Genomic DNA, 17348 nt, shown 5'->3' with positions numbered 1-17348 from the left:
GTTATGGACAGACTGTGGCTAGCACAGAAGTCCAATAACAAAACACCGCTCGGGTTCAGATCGGGGAGGCCGTTCCTCCCAATCACACCTCTCCAGGTAACACTGTCGCTGCCCACGTGAGCGTTGAAGTCCCCCAACAGAACGATGGAGTCCCCAGTTGGGGCACTTTCCAGCACCCCTCCCAGGGCCTCCAGGAAGGCCGGGTACTCTGCACTGCCGTTCGGCCCGTAGGCCGAAACGACAGTGAGAGACCTATCCCCGACCCAAAGGCGCAGGGAAGCGACCCTCTCGTTAAGTGGGGAGAACTCCAACACATGGCGGCTGAGCTGGGAAGCTATGAGCAAGCCCACACCAGCTCGCCGCCTCTCACCATGGGCAACTCCAGAGTGGAAGAGAGTCCAACCTCTCTCAAGGAGTTGGGTTCCAGAGCCCAGGCTGTGCGTGGAGGTGAGCTCGACTATCTCTAGTCGGTACCTCTCAGCCTCCCGCACGAGCTCAGGCTCTTTCCCCCCCAGCGAGGTGACATTCCATGTCCCTAAAGCCAGAGTCGTCGTCCGGGGATTGGGTCGCCGGGGCCCCCGCCCACGGCTGCCACCCAAAACACACGGCACCTGCCCCTTATGAACCCTCCCGCGGGTGGTGGGCCTACGGGAGGGCGGGCCCACGTCGCTCGTTCGGGCTGCGCCCGGCCGGGTCCCGTGGGCCAAGACCCGGCCACCAGACGCTCGCCTGCGAGCCCCGACCCCAGGCCTGGCTCCAGGGTGGGGCCCCGGTAACGCCAGTCCGGGCGACGTACACTTCCTTGCTGTTTTCTTCTTCATAAGGGGCTTTGAACCGCTCTTTGTCTGACCCGTCACCTAGGACCTGTTTGCCTTGGGAGACCCTACCAGGGGCATTAAGCCCCGGACAACATAGCTCCTAGGATCATTCGGGTGCTCAAACCCCTCCACCACGGTAAGGTGGCGGTTCAAGGAGGATCTGATCCATGTATAACAAACATTTTGTTTTCTAATTTCAGCATCACCTTCTATATCTACTGAGTAAATGAGGGAAGAAAATAGAGATGCATTCATTTGGCCCAGAAGGCACTCTCCCAATTGGGACTATCCCAAAGATAGCAGTAAGTGGGGGTTGGCCTTTAGTACATCCAAAAGTTGATGACCAAAAGCCAGTGAGAAATTGGCAAGACCAAAACATATGACCCGGAGAGGCTGGGATATGATGGCAACTAGGGCCCTCTGGAAAAACAGATGGATATATGTTTGCCAATTTATCATCAAAAATAGAAGATAAGAATACATAGATCAGAACAGCATTTGAATCGTATCACACTGTGACTCTTACAGAAGGGATTTGGTGTGTGTCATCCTTTTTTTCCCACCAATAATCAATTCCCAAGCTATCCTGGCATTCTCCAAGGTAAGGAACATCATATTCCTTATGATCTTGTGCACACAGAAATGAATGCTCTGGTATACAGACTGAGTGTGAGAATGGCACGTGTGGTGGGGACTTTAAAAGCATTTTGCAGCAAACTGGCCTGGAAATAACAAAAACTGTGACATTGATCATTATAACGAACTTTGTACAAACCTGTCTTCTGCAGAAAGCCCATTGTAGAGGTGGAATTGCATCAATAATTCAGCCCCAGATATTTCATATTTGACCTCATACAAGAATTAATACCCTTGTGTTGAGCCAACTTCGAAGAGAGATGAGAAGGGAGATACTCAACTGAACTGAGATGGGTAAATAAAGACCCACATCAGTATGAGAAACATGAGCTCTCAGTCTTCTCTCCTGCATCCTCTCATGTTGATTGATGGGATCACAGGCAACCTTCGGGTATGAAAAGGAAAACCAAAATCTGATTGCTGAAGACATCCAGTGATGAAGATAACACAGTTCTGCAGACTTTGTTACATTTCCTTGCTTCTTCTATTTTTTTTAATGAAAATAATTCAAATTTGAATGTTGACAACTGTCCTTGACTGTCCTTGAATATTTTTTAATTCCCCAAACCAAAAGTGTAATTTTGCCTATAAGCATATAAAACATACTCAGCAAAATATGTGCCTGCGCAGAATATTAAATGTTAGATATGTGGCCAAATACTTTTTTTTCTGCTTCAAAATTGTTGGATAATGAGCTAACACAGCCCATATACAATGACCTGTGTGGCATTACAAAGTGCTTGTGCATTTTACAAACGGTAAAATGTGGTGTGCACTGTAGTGGGGGGGCTCTTAGCAGCAGCAGTGCATTAAAAATCTTGATTTCCACATTAGTGTTATCATTAGTATGACTTTTGCATAATTTTCTGACTGTTAAATCAATTATGGAGATTTCTAATCACCATCTCACGCCTGCAGGTACACTGGTGGGTCTCTCAAATAAAATAATTTGTAGTGATTAGAGGAGATGCACATGCTGTATAAACAGTAAACAACAATTTTATATGCTTGGCGTGTATTCAGTGATAAAGGATGAATAACAACATGTCCAAAAATGACGACAACCTTGGTTTTTTTTTAGTCTTAATAACAAATCAAGGTGTGGAATATCTATCACATTTGAATTTACAGGCAGGATCATTAAAGGTAAAGGTAAAGGGTAAAGGTACTTTATTAGTCACATATACAGCTAGTACAGTGAAATTCTTTCTCTGCATTTAACCTATTAAACTACTGTCTTGTACATGTTGCCTACCTGCTGGGAGAGAAAGTAAGACTCAGTGACAGCAACATAAGTCTGCTGTGCCAAAGCCAGTGTGCCCATGACAACCATTGTAAGCAGGGCTGTGTTGGACATGTAATGACACAGCCTGAGAATTGTATCACAGTAGGCACAAAGGAAATCCATTTGCTTCATAGGACAACTGGAATAAGAGTATTTCTCATTTCATTGTGTGAGATAGGCAGCATAATACATATTCAGCAGTGATAAGGGGATATGGAGGTGTTGTGATGGGATTCATTCAGGTCTGAATTTTTAAATCTTGTTTTTTTATATATAAAATTATCATTTCTAAATTTATTTATTTTTGTTTGGGAAATGATCTTCTTTTCTGGTCCCCGGTATTAGCTCAGCTGTCTGCTGTGAGGCTGCTGCTGTTGAATGCGTACAGACAATGTCATCTGGAATCCGTTGCAGTGTTTTCATAGAAATGTCACTCACATCTCTCTGATCACTCTATCAAGCTAAACCCGGGGAAGCTCTACAGGATGCCTCTGGCCAACACAAGAGCACGCTATATAAGAAATAATTTACTCCACTGCCATCCAGTTCTCACAATCTTGCAACTTGGAGTAGTGTGGTAAGGTTACATTGTTGAACCTACCATTCATATTTATACTGTTTTCATTTCAGTCTGTGTTAAAGGTGGTAATCGTGGCATGAGGTTCAGCCAGAAACGTGTAGCCTAATACAAGATTAATATGTCCTCTGAGCCGTGCTGCATCTTCACAGCAGATTGGAGGCTACATGAGTCACTATCAGAGTGATGATTCTGCCCGTGGCTTGCTGATTAGCATGCTAACCTGAGTAGAAGAAGAGTGGTAATAGTGATGAGAGTTAACACTTGCATTGCTTCCCACTGCTGGACACAACTTTTGGTGAGTTTAATAATGGATTTGCAACATTGGTAGGTAGAGTGGGTTGAATAGAAAAGATGTGATATAGATGAGATGTGGTAGACAAATAGTGGAGTTGCGTTGACATATTACATTAACTTTGCTTTTAACACTGTACCACTATTTGTTCTTGACATGTTCTCCCCCTCCCTAATGAATGAGGTGGATAGGGCTGGTTTGCCATGCAATGCTTTTTACATCTTCCCTGCTGCAAGATGTCTACCAGTGCTTCTTGTTGTGATGCCTTTTGTATCTCCCATGGCTAAGTGCAGTCTTGTACCCCAGTGTGTTTATCATTGTGCCTCTCTCTCCATAAAACTAACAGGGGGTCCTCTTGCAGTTCCTTCCCGTGCAGGTTTGTTGTTGTGGAATGTCATACAGTGATCAGAGCAGGAGGAGATGAGAAAAAGTTCTAGCTCAGACCTCATTATCTTTCACTTTGTTTGGCTGGTCCCACTTTCCTCCTCTAGGTGCCCGACCTCAGCTTGAATCAGGTCTCTCCAGTGCCTTTGGCCCACTGTGCCCTATTGCTGGAGGTAGGTGTCTGAGTCCTTGTTTTCCCACACAGGGGTGGCATTCGGATGTCCACTTATGCCCTGATCTTGTCGTGAGGCCTGCACTTTGTTCACTCATATCACCTCTCCACTGGGGGGGCCAACCGCCATTCCGACATCCCACCAGTCCGACATAGGCTTCTAATTGTCTAAATGGCAACACCTTTAATTAACATTAACCTGCCTTTCCGACAATTCTTTTAATAGCGTATTTTTTCCCCAAAAGACTTTGGGCTTAGGCAATGATGAAAGGAGTTGGTTAGATTTAGTAAAAAGATCAGGAGTCCAGAAGTAGAGAGTCCAGATAATTAGGAGGGAGTCACCTGTTGAGTAACGCACATTTCCATATATTGAAAGCTTTGTCGGAATGGTGGGATGTCTAAATGGTGGTATGTCGGAATGACAGCATATAACCAAAGTTGACCACAGTGTGTTAGCCAGCCTAGCCAGGTCAGCTAACGTCATCTTTAGACTGTTCAACATTTGCGCCCCTGCTCCAGGACATCCCAAAAGACTGTAAGTTGCAAAAACCTGATGACTTTTAACACCTACTCCTCCTGGGTTGATTTACATCTATCAACCTCGTGCCTCTGGCAGATAGGGAGGTCTCACGGGCAAAATTTGGTTAGATCACTATAGATTGAAGATGTTTCTGATGATAGATTAATAGAAACATTTTGCCTCACCTGTCACGAGGACGCAGAATGTCTTTGTTGGCTGCTTCATGGGCACAAGTTGCTGAGTGTGGCAGGACGAAGGGTTTGTACCCCAGAAGAGTCATGTGTGCTATTTGACCAAAGGGATATCCCTGTGGTGTGGCCAAGTAACCAGGGCGTGTGATCAATTGGAGGCATAGTGACAGGACCATCAACTGTCACATGAGCATTGTGATTGATGTTAGGTTGACCTTTGCTCAGTTCTGTCTTTTAATTTTAACTATGTTTGAATTTATGTTGGGTATTTAATATGTTGAACTTCAAGGTGACATAGGGCTCTGGCTGTTGTTTTTATTGCTTTGTTTGATTATTTACAACCACATGTGGTCCCAGGTAATATGGAGTCTGAGGCCAGCGCCATGGTCGCCACTATACAATTCAATAGGTCAAATATTATTGCTTTCCTATATAAACTGACATTGTGTTGCAGCTATAAGGGACCTGACAGGCAATATTATTAATAAAATTCCAGTTAGTTTGTGATTGGCCACTGTTATGTACGTAATGGAGTTAACATGATATAACCATGGCATTTAATACAGATATTAGGCTGTAACCATACAAACTGAAATAGCAAGACATTTTTAATAGATTATTGACATGCTTCTAAATGAGAATCAATGCAGTTCTTGGGCTTGCTATGAAGCACAGATTATGTGCTGTTTCAAAACACATTTCCAACAGCACTCTCCTAGTCCAAAAGTAGCTCTGAAAGCACACATGATACTACAGTGCTTAGTAGCAGAGAGGAAGAATAAAGAGTTTATGAACCATGGACCTCTGGCAGCCTGACCTCCATACACTGACTGCAAGCCACAGTCTATCTATAAAAACACACTTCTCATATTCAGTTGCTGTATGTCATGTGTTGAAGGGAAGAAATTGTTTTTTTGTTTTTTTCCTGAATCCTTTTGACCTTACCGTAAGAAAGGAAACAATGAGTCTTTTAAAATACATTTTATTACATAGAAACCAAAAATTAATTGTGCAAACATTGATGGTATTCATTTCACCAGTCATGTTCAGACAATGAAATGTAATTTCTTTGTTTCAACAAACAGGTAGAAAAAAAAGGCATGTTAACATCAAGGGATACAATGCTATGGTACAACTGTTGTATAAACGACTCACAGCTGCATTCAAAATGAACCTCTTTATACAAATCCACCCACCCACGCCCACTCACACATACAGTATGGATAATGATAATGCAGTTTCAGTAAGACGACTGGTTTAGGTCTGATTCTAATCTGCAACAGGGTCCACAAAACAACAACTGTACTTCACAGTGAAAATTTGCTTCATTATATTTACACAAAACACAGACAAGACACACAAAGCCTGAAGAAAAAATAAAAATAAAAGTACAAAAAAATATAAGCCAACATTAATCCATGTTGTTAATTGCCACTATGTGCTGCACAGTTTCAGCCTCTTTTGTGAGCATTCAGATTTACTGTCACTTCAGATAAGCGTAGCCATGTGTAATTATCTTTAAAGGGTTGAGTTGGAGACAGAAAGGTATGTTTTTTTAAAATATTATTTTCCCTTCTATTATCATAGTTCAGCCATCTGACCCATCTTAATGCCATTCAGTCAATCAGATGAGATTCTCTGAGAGGTTGGTATTGATCCAGGTTTCCCCCAGCAACCGCTAACTGACACTTTCCGCTCTTTTGAAGACCACATAATAATCTGATGCTCCATATCAGTGCACCGAGGTGATTCCCTTTAATGTCTTTAATTAAGTCCATCAGCATGTTGTTTTATGCCAGAACACAATTATAAGCCTTTTAGCAGTGGATCTCATAAGCAACCTGTGATCCGAAGAGGAGGCTCTGGCTGAGGAAGAGCTCCTCTGGGTCTGTTGTTAGGGGTCCCTCTCCTCCGTCCGCTGGGTTTCTGCGAAGTCCCATTCCCCCTGATCTGGTCAGTGTCTGCACCATTTCATGGTCCAGGAGAGCCTCCTTCATGCCCTTCTGCTGGACAAACCCACTCATCATGGGACACCTGGATGAAGTGGACCCCAGGACCGGTTTGGCTCGGTTGAGGACGTACATCTCGTGGCCGTGGTCGTCGCGGTACTCCTCCAGCTGAGCGAAGGTGGTAGGTCCATCAGAGTAGTCATTCACATAAAGGATGCTCTCTTCCTTGCTGGTGCAGTAGGAACCTCCTTCCTCTTTGCGGTACTGCTGGTGACGGGTGTAGATCATAATCAGGAGGAGCACAGCAGTGAGTGCCAGCAAGGAGATGCCAATTGCAATGGCCGTTTGTGTGGCAGGGCCCAGAGCGCTGAAATCCATGCTGTCCTGCTCGTACAGCGGCTCCTGGCTCACATCCAGAACCTCTGGCTGATAGAAGTGGTTGGAGGAAGAGGAAACAAAGGAGTGCGTGTTTAAACGAGGCCAGAGCTGTGATGAATACGAAGAAGAAGACATGTTGACAGCCAGGTGAAAGGTCACTTTGGCAACACCTCCTGGGTTCCACGCCTCACACTCATAGCGTCCAGCATGTGCTACAGTCACGTTGCTAAGAAACAACATGCCGCTGCCCATGTCAGGATCAAAGCTGTCCCTCTCGCCTCCCTCTTCAGCTCCGCGCACAAGCCCATGGATCCCGCTGACACCTCCCGCCTTAATCCCCCCACTGCTGGGCAGGGCTGTGACCACTCCTCCAGCTCCAGGCCTGAACAGCTCACCATTGGGCCCCAGCTCTTGAACGAGGCCTCGAGGCGACAGCTGGGCCTTGCCATGGGAGGCTTTCTTCCAGGTCACCTGAGGCTGAGGGTATCCTGACGCCTGGCAGGAGACTCTGAGACTCTCCCCGAGTCGCACCGTCAGGTGGCTGGGCTCGAGCTGAACCACAGGGGGAATGCAGACCAAGCTGTTGGGGGCCACCTCCACCAGGCTGAGGTGTGAGAGGCGAGGTGGCTCTGAACACATCAGCTGACGCTGCTCAGCAGAGCTCAACAGACGCTGGCCGTCTTTGCTGATCCAGGTTCTCAGCCATCCAAGGGCACAATCACAACGCCATGGGTTCTCTAGAGGAGAGGAATGAAGTCAAACAAGGGAAACATGAGTTAAAGCAAGTGTGTTTTGTGGGGCAGTGTTTAGCTCAGTTGGTAGAGTACCCGCCCCATGTGTTGAGGCTATAGTCCTCACTGCAGGCGGCCCCGGTTCGAATCCTGCGTCGAGCGGCCCTATCCTGCGTGTCATTCCTTCCTGTCTCTCTCTCAACTGTCCTCTCCATTAAAGGCAAAAAAGCCCCCAAAAATATATACTTTAAAGCAAGTGTGTGTTGTTTATTTCCAGTTTGGCAATTAGTTTCAGCTCTTTTGGCACCTGCTGCACAATTAATTGTCTCTTTTTTTTAAAGGTTTTTTTGATAATGTCTTTGAAGTTTTTCCTCCTAATTAGTGTGAATGCTGGAAGCATTCACAGTATTGTTATTCTGTTCGGCCATTTTGTTTCTTTAAACTTATTATTATTATTATTCTGAGTCTTCTTCCCTTTTTCTGTGTTTAACTACTTCTTCATACTTTGTGCTATTTCAACAATTCATATATCAAAACGTGCAGCTTTTTCAGGACATTTATGCTATTATTTTTCTCTTTCATACTATTTATACTTTTTAAAATATTTAACTTTTTCTGCAATTTTTTTCCCATAGGAATACATTGAAACAGTCGTCAAACTCTTCAAATCTTCTGCTTCATTCAGCCTCTAATAGCTTCAGCATACTTTCAGCTACAGACTTCATTCAACTTTTAAACTGTTCACAAACCTTTCAACTATTCAGCTATATCTCAGCTTATTGATATCTTCAACAGTTTCAGATATATGTATAGTTTTAAAATCATTAAAATTTCTGACAAAATTCAGATTTAACATGAAAGTCAATGGGACGGAATGTTCGGACGTTGGCAGTTGGTAGAGTGACAGAGGGTCTAAAAATCCTCTCACATTTTTCTCTCTATCCTGCCAGCACGGCCACAGATTACACTCTACACACATAATTTCGGGCATGCTTGTAGACAAGCTCATCCTTGATCTCTTCATGTGCTCAAAAAACCAGAGAGACGAACACAATTTAAACTGGGAGCCTCCGAGTGCGGCCAGTTTCTTCTCTCCTCCCATTGACTCCCATTCAAAAGTAGGCGCTGATTTTCTAAACGTCCCAAAGTTTCCAACCTGCGACCCAATCAACAATTTTTACTCTAGAAACACCAAAGTGACATGGACGCGTTCAGCAAGGTCTTATGGTTCGGAAAATGTAAACCCTTTGCTCGTACTAAGTACAGATTTGTCGTACATTAGATCTGTTTGAGGGTGTCACAGAGCAGTTAAAGCCTATGGTTAAAGCTGCCACCATACCTTAAAGCCACCAGCCAACAGTTACATGGTAACCTCAACATGGCAACCTCACCATGGTAACCTCACCATGGCAACGTCACCATGGCAACGCACACACATTCTCTCTATTTGACTGTCTGTCGGTCACACACACAAATGGACACACACTGACCATACACACATATCCAACACACACACACACACACACACACACACACACACACACACGGACACACACACACACACACACACACACACACACACACACACTGACCATACACACATATCCAACACACACACACACACACACACACACACACGCACACACACACACACACACACACACACACACGGACACACACACACACTGACCATACACACATATCCAACACACATATAATTTTTATTAGAGTAATTTGAGTGTACTTAAAATGTTAATTTTTCTTTCACCACAATCTTCAACAATTCAAATAATTTCCAACCACCTAGATATTGTTTAATCTATATTAGTAATAGTCCAACAATGTATTCATGCTGTCATGTTTAAATATATTTGAGAAGACTTCAGCTTTTCAATTTCTTTATGCTAATCTTCAACAATTTAAATAATTTCCAATCATTTCATACAAAATAAACCTCCTTCTTACAGGTTCCATTTGTTAATCTATTTTCACTTATTACTTTAGCCATGTTAGCACTTGTTTATCTGTTTTCTGTAGCAGTGCTTTTTGCAGCTGACTGCAGACTCCTCAACTGTTAGACTTAATAATGCAGGATTTTCCAACACATTCCTCTGCCTTTTCAACATTTCTACTGCTTTTAGACTAAACACACATTTATTACACTTAAACCTAAACAATTCAGGATTTTTTCCATCACGTCATGTCAATCAGCTTCCTGCTTACATGTTCCTTCTTTTTAATCTATTCTCACTTGTTGCTTCAGCTATGTTACTGCTGGTTCATCAGTTTTCCTTGCTGTGGCTAGCTGCAGATTTCAACTCTTCAACTGTTAAACATCTTCAACATGCAGGATTTTAACATTTTCTTCTCCTTTTTTTTTTTTTTTTACATTTCTACTGCTTTTTGTCCTTAAAAAGGCATTAATCTTCAAGTTATATGTTTCAGCTTCAACGTTAGACTTTTTCAACAGTTCTTCAGCTAATTCAACTTTGTTTCAATGATTTCTTCAGCTTATTCAGCATTGCTTCAGCAATAGCGTTCAGCTGCTTACAGCATTCACACGCATTTTCTGCAGGAAATGCTTTCTTTTTCTAGTTATTAGGGTGAATGCTGAAAGCATTCACACTATTGTTATTCAAATCTTTATTATTATTATTAATATTATTATTATTCTTACTTCTTCCCTTTTTTGGCCTTTAACTACTTCTTCATACTTTCTACTATTCAAACAATTCATATATCAAAACGTGCGGCTTCTTCAGGAGATCATGGGATGTATTCAACTTTTTCATATCATTCATACTTTTCAAAATATTCAAACTTTATTGAAAAATCTTTCCCCATAGGAATACATTGAATCGGTCTTCAAACTGTTCAAATCCTCTCCTTCTTTGAACTTCAACTGCTTCAACATACTTTCACCTACAGACTTCATTCCACTTTTAAAACGTTCACAAAACTTTCAAGTATTCACGGTATATTCAACTTTTTCATATCTTCTACCGTTATTGATCAGTACCCTTCAACTGTTCATGATCATTTTTTGACAAAATTCAAATTTAACATGCAAGTCAATGGCACGGAATTTTCAGAGCTAGAGTGGTGATGACATCAGCTAGAGTGACAGAGAGTCTAAAAATCCTCTGACACTTTGCTCTCTATCCTGTCACCACGGCCACAAATTTCTTTCTAGACACATAATTTTCCCCCACTTTGGTAGACAAACTTGTGCTGTGTCTCACAGTGTGCTCGAAAACGCAGAGAGGCTAACAGAATTTAAACTGGGAGCCTCTAAGTGCAGCCAGTTCCCTCTCTTCCTCTCATTGACTCACATTGTAAAGTAGGAGCAGATTTTCTGAGAAAAGCAGAAATGACCTCCTTATATTTCTTGCGACGGTGAGAAAAGTTTTTGCCCTACAAACATTTAATGCACATTGGCTCGCTCAGGAAGGTCTCCTTGCCCCGATAGTCATGACCACATTCTGGTAAGAGGTACGGTTCTCTTTTCAGAGGCTGTTGTTCGGAGCTGCACAGAGCTCAAATCTCACTGCTCTGCTCTGTGTGGTGCAGACAGAGAGAGAGAGACACACACACACACACACACACACACACACAGACAGATAGACACACAGACACAGAGACACACTGGCTTACAGCTCATAATCAGCCTCTAAATGAGTTCATATCTTTGAGGGGAATTTTTAAACATCTCTAATAATTTATTTCTCTTACATACATTTCAGTTTATTCTTGTAATGGAGATTTCAGGATTTGGAGCTTCTTCATGTCCTGACTTTCCTCTTTAACCCTTTACTTTGAAGGACTTGAACTTTTTCTCATTAATTCCAACAATTCAGACCATTTCTCAACCATTTAAGGACTTTCACATTTTTCATTTATGAATGTATATCTTCACACTCTTTTTTTACACGTATCTTAAACAATTCTGGCATTTGCATCCATTCCACATCATTCAGTCTCTTTCTTTCTTTCTACTCCCTTTCTCTTTCTTTTTACTTCATTCCTTGTTTCCTTGTTTCTACCCCATTTCTATATATACCCCAGTTCTCATAATGGATATTTCAGGATTTGGAGCTTCTTCATGTCCTGACTTTAGACTTTTCCACCTTCAATCCTTACATTTTACTTTGAAGGACTTGGACTTTTTCCTCATTAATTCCAACAATTCAGGCCATTTCTCAACCATGTAAGGAGTTTCATATTTTTCATTTATAAATGTATATTTTCACACTATTTTTTACACTTAAACAATTCTGGGATTTGCATCCATTCCCTATCATTCAGTCTCTTGCTTACAAGTTATACACTTCAGGTATTGCTTCATTTTTATACATATTTGTTCAACAAATACTTTCAAGCTCTTAATATATTTATTCATTTGAGTAGACCTATTTTTTCCACACCAATCTTCAAAAATTCAAGCAATTTTCCAACATCCTTCTTATAAGTTCTTCTTTTTAATTTTTTTCTCACCTATTTCAGATTTCAACCATTCAACTGTTAAACTATAAAGATGCAGGATTTCTACATTTTCCTCAAACTTTTTATTAACATGTTTAACTTTTACCCTTCAGATATGTTGTAGTTATTTTTAGTTATTCTGCCCTTTAACGGATTGTAACTACTTCTATATTATTCTACTTTTACACTTCAGATATTGTTTCATCTATATTAGTAATGGTTCAAAAAAAAATTTCTAACTGTTTTAAATAACAACAAATGCATCCATTCCATATCATTCAGCCTCCTGCTTACAAGTTATACTCTTCAGGTATTGCTTCATCTTTATTTATATTTGTTCAACAAATGCTCTCAAGCTGTTAATATATTTATTCATTTGAGTAGACTGAAATGTTAATTTTTTCACACCATTCTTCAAAAATTCAAGCAATTTTCCAAACATTTCATACAAATTCAACGTCCTTCTTATAAGTTATACTTTTTAATCTTTTCTCACATATTTCAGATTTCAACCCTTCTACTCTTACATGCTCGACTTTTAGCCTTCAGATATGATGTGGTTATTCTAACTTATTCTTCCCTTTAAAGGAGTGTAACCGTTGTAAGCTGTCAGTTTTAAACTTATTTGAGTAGACTCAAGCTTTTCAATTCATTCATACTATTCTTCACTAACCATGACAACATGGTAGCTACCCCTGGTGTTCTAAATTAGATCACACAGACACACAACAACAAACACAGAGACACACACAAGTCACACCAGTTTACAGCTCATAATCAGCTTTTCAATGATTTCATATCTTTGAGGAGAATTTTTAAACATCTCTAATATTTGTCCTGCACATATTTCAGTTTGTTCTCATAATGGAGATTTCAGGATTTTGAGCTTCATGTCCTGACTTTAGACTTTTCCACCTCTTTAACCCTTACATTTTACTTTGAAGGATTTGAACTTTTTCTCCTTAATTCCAACAATTCAGACCATTTTTAGACCACTTCAGGAGCTTCACATTTTTCATTTATAAAGTATATATATTTTCACACTTTTTTCCTCACTCATCTTAAACAATTCAGGGGAGAAACTTCAGCCATGTTTGCACTGGTTCGTAACGGGGATGAAATCAGAAGCACCTGTGCATAAAGGACACATTGCATCATAGCGTCTCTGTTTTTCTCTTTTCTTTTGAATTTTCTGAATCAATTAGGAATATACTGTATAGCCTATGTGTGAGTGTGTGTGTCTGTGTGTGTGTTTAATTTTGGTGTGTTGTTACACTGACTCCTCTCCTCCACTCTCCACTCCTCTCCATTCATGCACAATTATTATCCTAGTCTTTTTCTGCTGGACCATGTTTAACTCTCTTTTTGTGTTTTGCTCAAATTTCTTTGAATGCAGAGTTCCAAGCCTCTGTACCAGCTGCTGGCTGTCTCACCTCCTTTTCACAGCACTATTTTCTATCCCCATCAATCTGGTCTGCTTTCCCTGTTTAGGATTCAGCCTTTCATTCATGCCAGACATTGCTTTCATCAACTCCCCTTGACTGCACTGTACCATACTACAAGTTGTTACTCAATATTCCAAGCAGTAAACTGCTGTCTTATATATCTAAACAACATGTATAGAAACTGCTGTTTTCACCACTTTTTTGATGTGAGGGTTTTTATGGCAGAATATGTTGTTTTGATGCTGGTACTTGTTCATCTTTTGTTCATTCTCTCTCCCTTTTTGTTTGAATTTGCCCTGTTGGTTGGGCTGTTGCTATATGTCATGGATTTTCGGGTTGGCCGATTGTAAGTAAACTGTGGGTGACAACAATATTCAGTTAAATACCTTGGTTGTTGTTATAATAAGTGGTTCTGACAGAGATCATTTGGGGACCCCTGTCTTATGGGGGTGGGGAGGGTGACAAACCTCTTTGCTGCGCCCTGCTCTCGTTCTCTTGTCATCAGGAGGGTCATCATGGCAGGTGTGTCTGTGCGCTGGGAGGCTATATCACTCCCCTGGAGCTTAGTTCTCTCTCTGTGTGCTTCTGCCTTGGTCTGCTACACACACACACACACACACACACACACACACACACACATTCCTACACATACAGTATATACCCACTCACACCACTAACACTACTGACAACACACCTCATGGTTAGTTTATCCTATTTTGGTTTTTCTTCAATAAATATTTGGTTAAATGACTGTGTTCATCTCCCTCCTTTGTGGTCCTTCCTGGTTTGTGACACAAAATGAGTGATGCAAATAGACTTGACTTACAACTCCCCAGCAATAAATTTCACCACACATTGTTCTCTGTTTCAATTAAAGACAATTTATTTAAACTTAAACATCAGTGCGTGCGTGTGTGTGTGTGTGTGTGAGAGAGAGAGAGAGAGAGAGAGAGAGAGAGAGAGAGTACTAATTGCTTGATTACCTCTTATTTTTTATTCTATTTTATTTATTTATTTTATATTATTATTATTAATATTATTATTGTTATTATTATTACTAATTAATTAACTATCTATATATATGAGAGAGAGAGAAAGATTACTAATTGTTTGATTAGCTCTTATTTTTTTATTCTATTTTATTTATTTATTTTATATTATTATTATTACTAATTAATTAACTATCTATATATATATGAGAGAGAGAGAAAGATTACTAATTGTTTGATTACCTCTTATTTTTTATTCTATTTTATTTATTTATTTTAATTTATTATTATTATTATTACTAATTAATTAACTATATATATACGAGAGAGAGAGAGAGAAAGATTACTAATTGTTTGATTACCTCTTATTTTTTATTCTATTTTATTTATTTATTTTAATTAATTAATTAATTGATTTTATATTATTATTACTAATTAATTAAATATCTATATATAAGAGACAGAGAGAGAGAGAGAGAGAGAGAGAAAGAGAGTGAGAGAGCTATATTTCATTTGTGGCAGGAGGGGTTGTGGCACTCGAAACTTCGCCACCCTCGTATGTCAGAAGAAGCCTGGCTGGGACGTCTTCTCCGAAGCCCCAAACATCTTTTTTTATTAGCACCTCTGTCAGGCTGCCGTCAAGGAGGAGCACATCCCCGTTCTCTGAGAAGTCGACTGCCTTCACCTCGATAGTTGTCTGTAGAGGCACTATCTGTGGAACATAGACACAAATACGAGACTATGGGTAAGTCAGTCTTTCCTCATAGCTACACAACTCCTCTCTTTTATGCACATCTCTATAAGCAACTGCCCATTAAAAAAATTAATGTTCCAATTTTGATTACCCAATTTACTTTTGTAGATTGAAGTCGATTTTTGCACAAACTGCTGGAGCACTGTTTGTGAAATTTCAATGTTTCTTCATGCAAGGAAGTAGCCGTTTCGATCCTGAATGTGTGGAAACTTTATCTAAATAACGGCTGTTTATCTTCCAAAATGAAAAAGATCAGCGCCAAGTCTGTGAGGGCCAGCCGGGATCATCGGGTGATCACACTCACACACACATACCAAAATACAGACAGAGGTGGAGTGTGTGTGTGTGTGTGTGTGTGTGTGTGTGTGTGTAGGGGGAGAGGACTCTGCAGAAACAGTCACTACCACACATAAATTGAAGCCCATAGGTGATGATTAAGCCAGATTTCTTTTGCATGAGTCAATATCAATCTTCCAGATTCTACTATGTTTTTGTCTCTGCTAATACATTACTTACTTCGATCTCAGTGTGTGTTGTTGAATGGAGCGAAAATCCATACTGGGGTGAGTTTTTCACTCTCATATGGGTTATTATAACAGGTGAACCGTTGCTCAATGGCACCAAATTGGCCTCCCGCCAGAGGCACACTGCAACCTCTGCGTCCCCCTTAAAAAAACAAACAAACAAAAAACAGGTGTAAGTATGTTTGTTTCAGATTCACATGGACACTTGCCTGTGCAAAACATGATTTTGGTGATGAGAGTTATTTCGTTTTTACCTGCTTCATCCTAAATTTCCTCATGGCCACCAGTTTGCCCCAGTCTGCACTTATAACGTCCACTGGTTCCAGCTAAAGGTGATGTTATGTTAGGGGGACACAAAAAATGTGCAGGAAACAAATTTAATGATGACCTCATGTGATTTGGCAACATCACAGATACATTTATATTATTTCTATGAGAGCGTTATGGAGAGCAGTGAAAAGATCAAATAGACACACATACACACACAGGGGGTAAGCAAAATATTCAGACCTCCTTCAATTTTTCACTATGTATTGAGTTCAAGCTTTGTTTCAAAATATATTTAAACAAAACCATATTTTTTATATTTTTTTCCTAATCAGTCTACTCACATTACCTCGGCTCACAAGGACAGCCTAAACTAAATGATTGCACATTAATCAAAATGAAAAATTGAAATATCACATGAACTTAAGTATTCAGACCCTTTGCTGTCACGCTCATGTTGGCTCCATTAATTTATTTTGTTCAGCTTTGAGATGGTTCTACACCTAGACCCATCTTTGTTGAATTAAATGCATTGAACATAATTTGGAAGACACACACCTGTCCAAACAAGGCCTCACAGCTCATAGTGCATATAAGAGCAAAAATTTGATTCAAGAGGTTTCAACCTGAATGTTTTTGCACCATGAGTTACAAGGTCTTATTTAGACAGGTGTGTGCCTCCCAAATCATGTCAAATTTAATTCAACATAGCTGGACTCTGATGAAGGTACAGAACCATTGCAAAGCTGAACAAAAGAAATGGACGACACCTGAACGACTTACGTGAGTGTGACAAGTAAGCGATCCGGTCGTTTTGGCTAATGCTGCGTTCCAGGCAGGCTTTTGAAACCGTAAATTACAGCTTCAAGTCACGACTTACGACTTTGTAGTGTTCCAGTCAACCCACTCGTGTTTTTCCGAACTGTTTTACCTGTGAAAGTCACTATAACG

The 17348-nt window shown here is 40.6% G+C and overlaps 1 protein-coding gene across 1 annotated transcript in view; it reads right to left on the bottom strand.

Annotated features, from left to right (window-relative positions):
- Window positions 1-5847: 5847 nt before the first annotated feature.
- LOC146971367 (leucine-rich repeat-containing protein 24-like) overlaps window positions 5848-17348 on the bottom strand; it is a 37609-nt gene continuing 26108 nt past the window's right edge. Inside the window, exon 4 of the mRNA XM_085806035.1 lies at window positions 5848-7942. Coding sequence (XP_085662161.1) covers window positions 6696-7942 — 1247 coding nt within the window. The 3' untranslated portion in view covers window positions 5848-6695. The remainder of the gene's footprint in view (window positions 7943-17348) is intronic.

This window comes from Trachurus japonicus, chromosome 17, assembly GCF_045865225.1.
Source record: "Trachurus japonicus isolate A0001 chromosome 17, Traja_1.0".
Lineage (NCBI taxonomy): Eukaryota > Metazoa > Chordata > Actinopteri > Carangiformes > Carangidae > Trachurus > Trachurus japonicus.
This window is presented reverse-complemented; position numbering and strand designations above follow the sequence as displayed.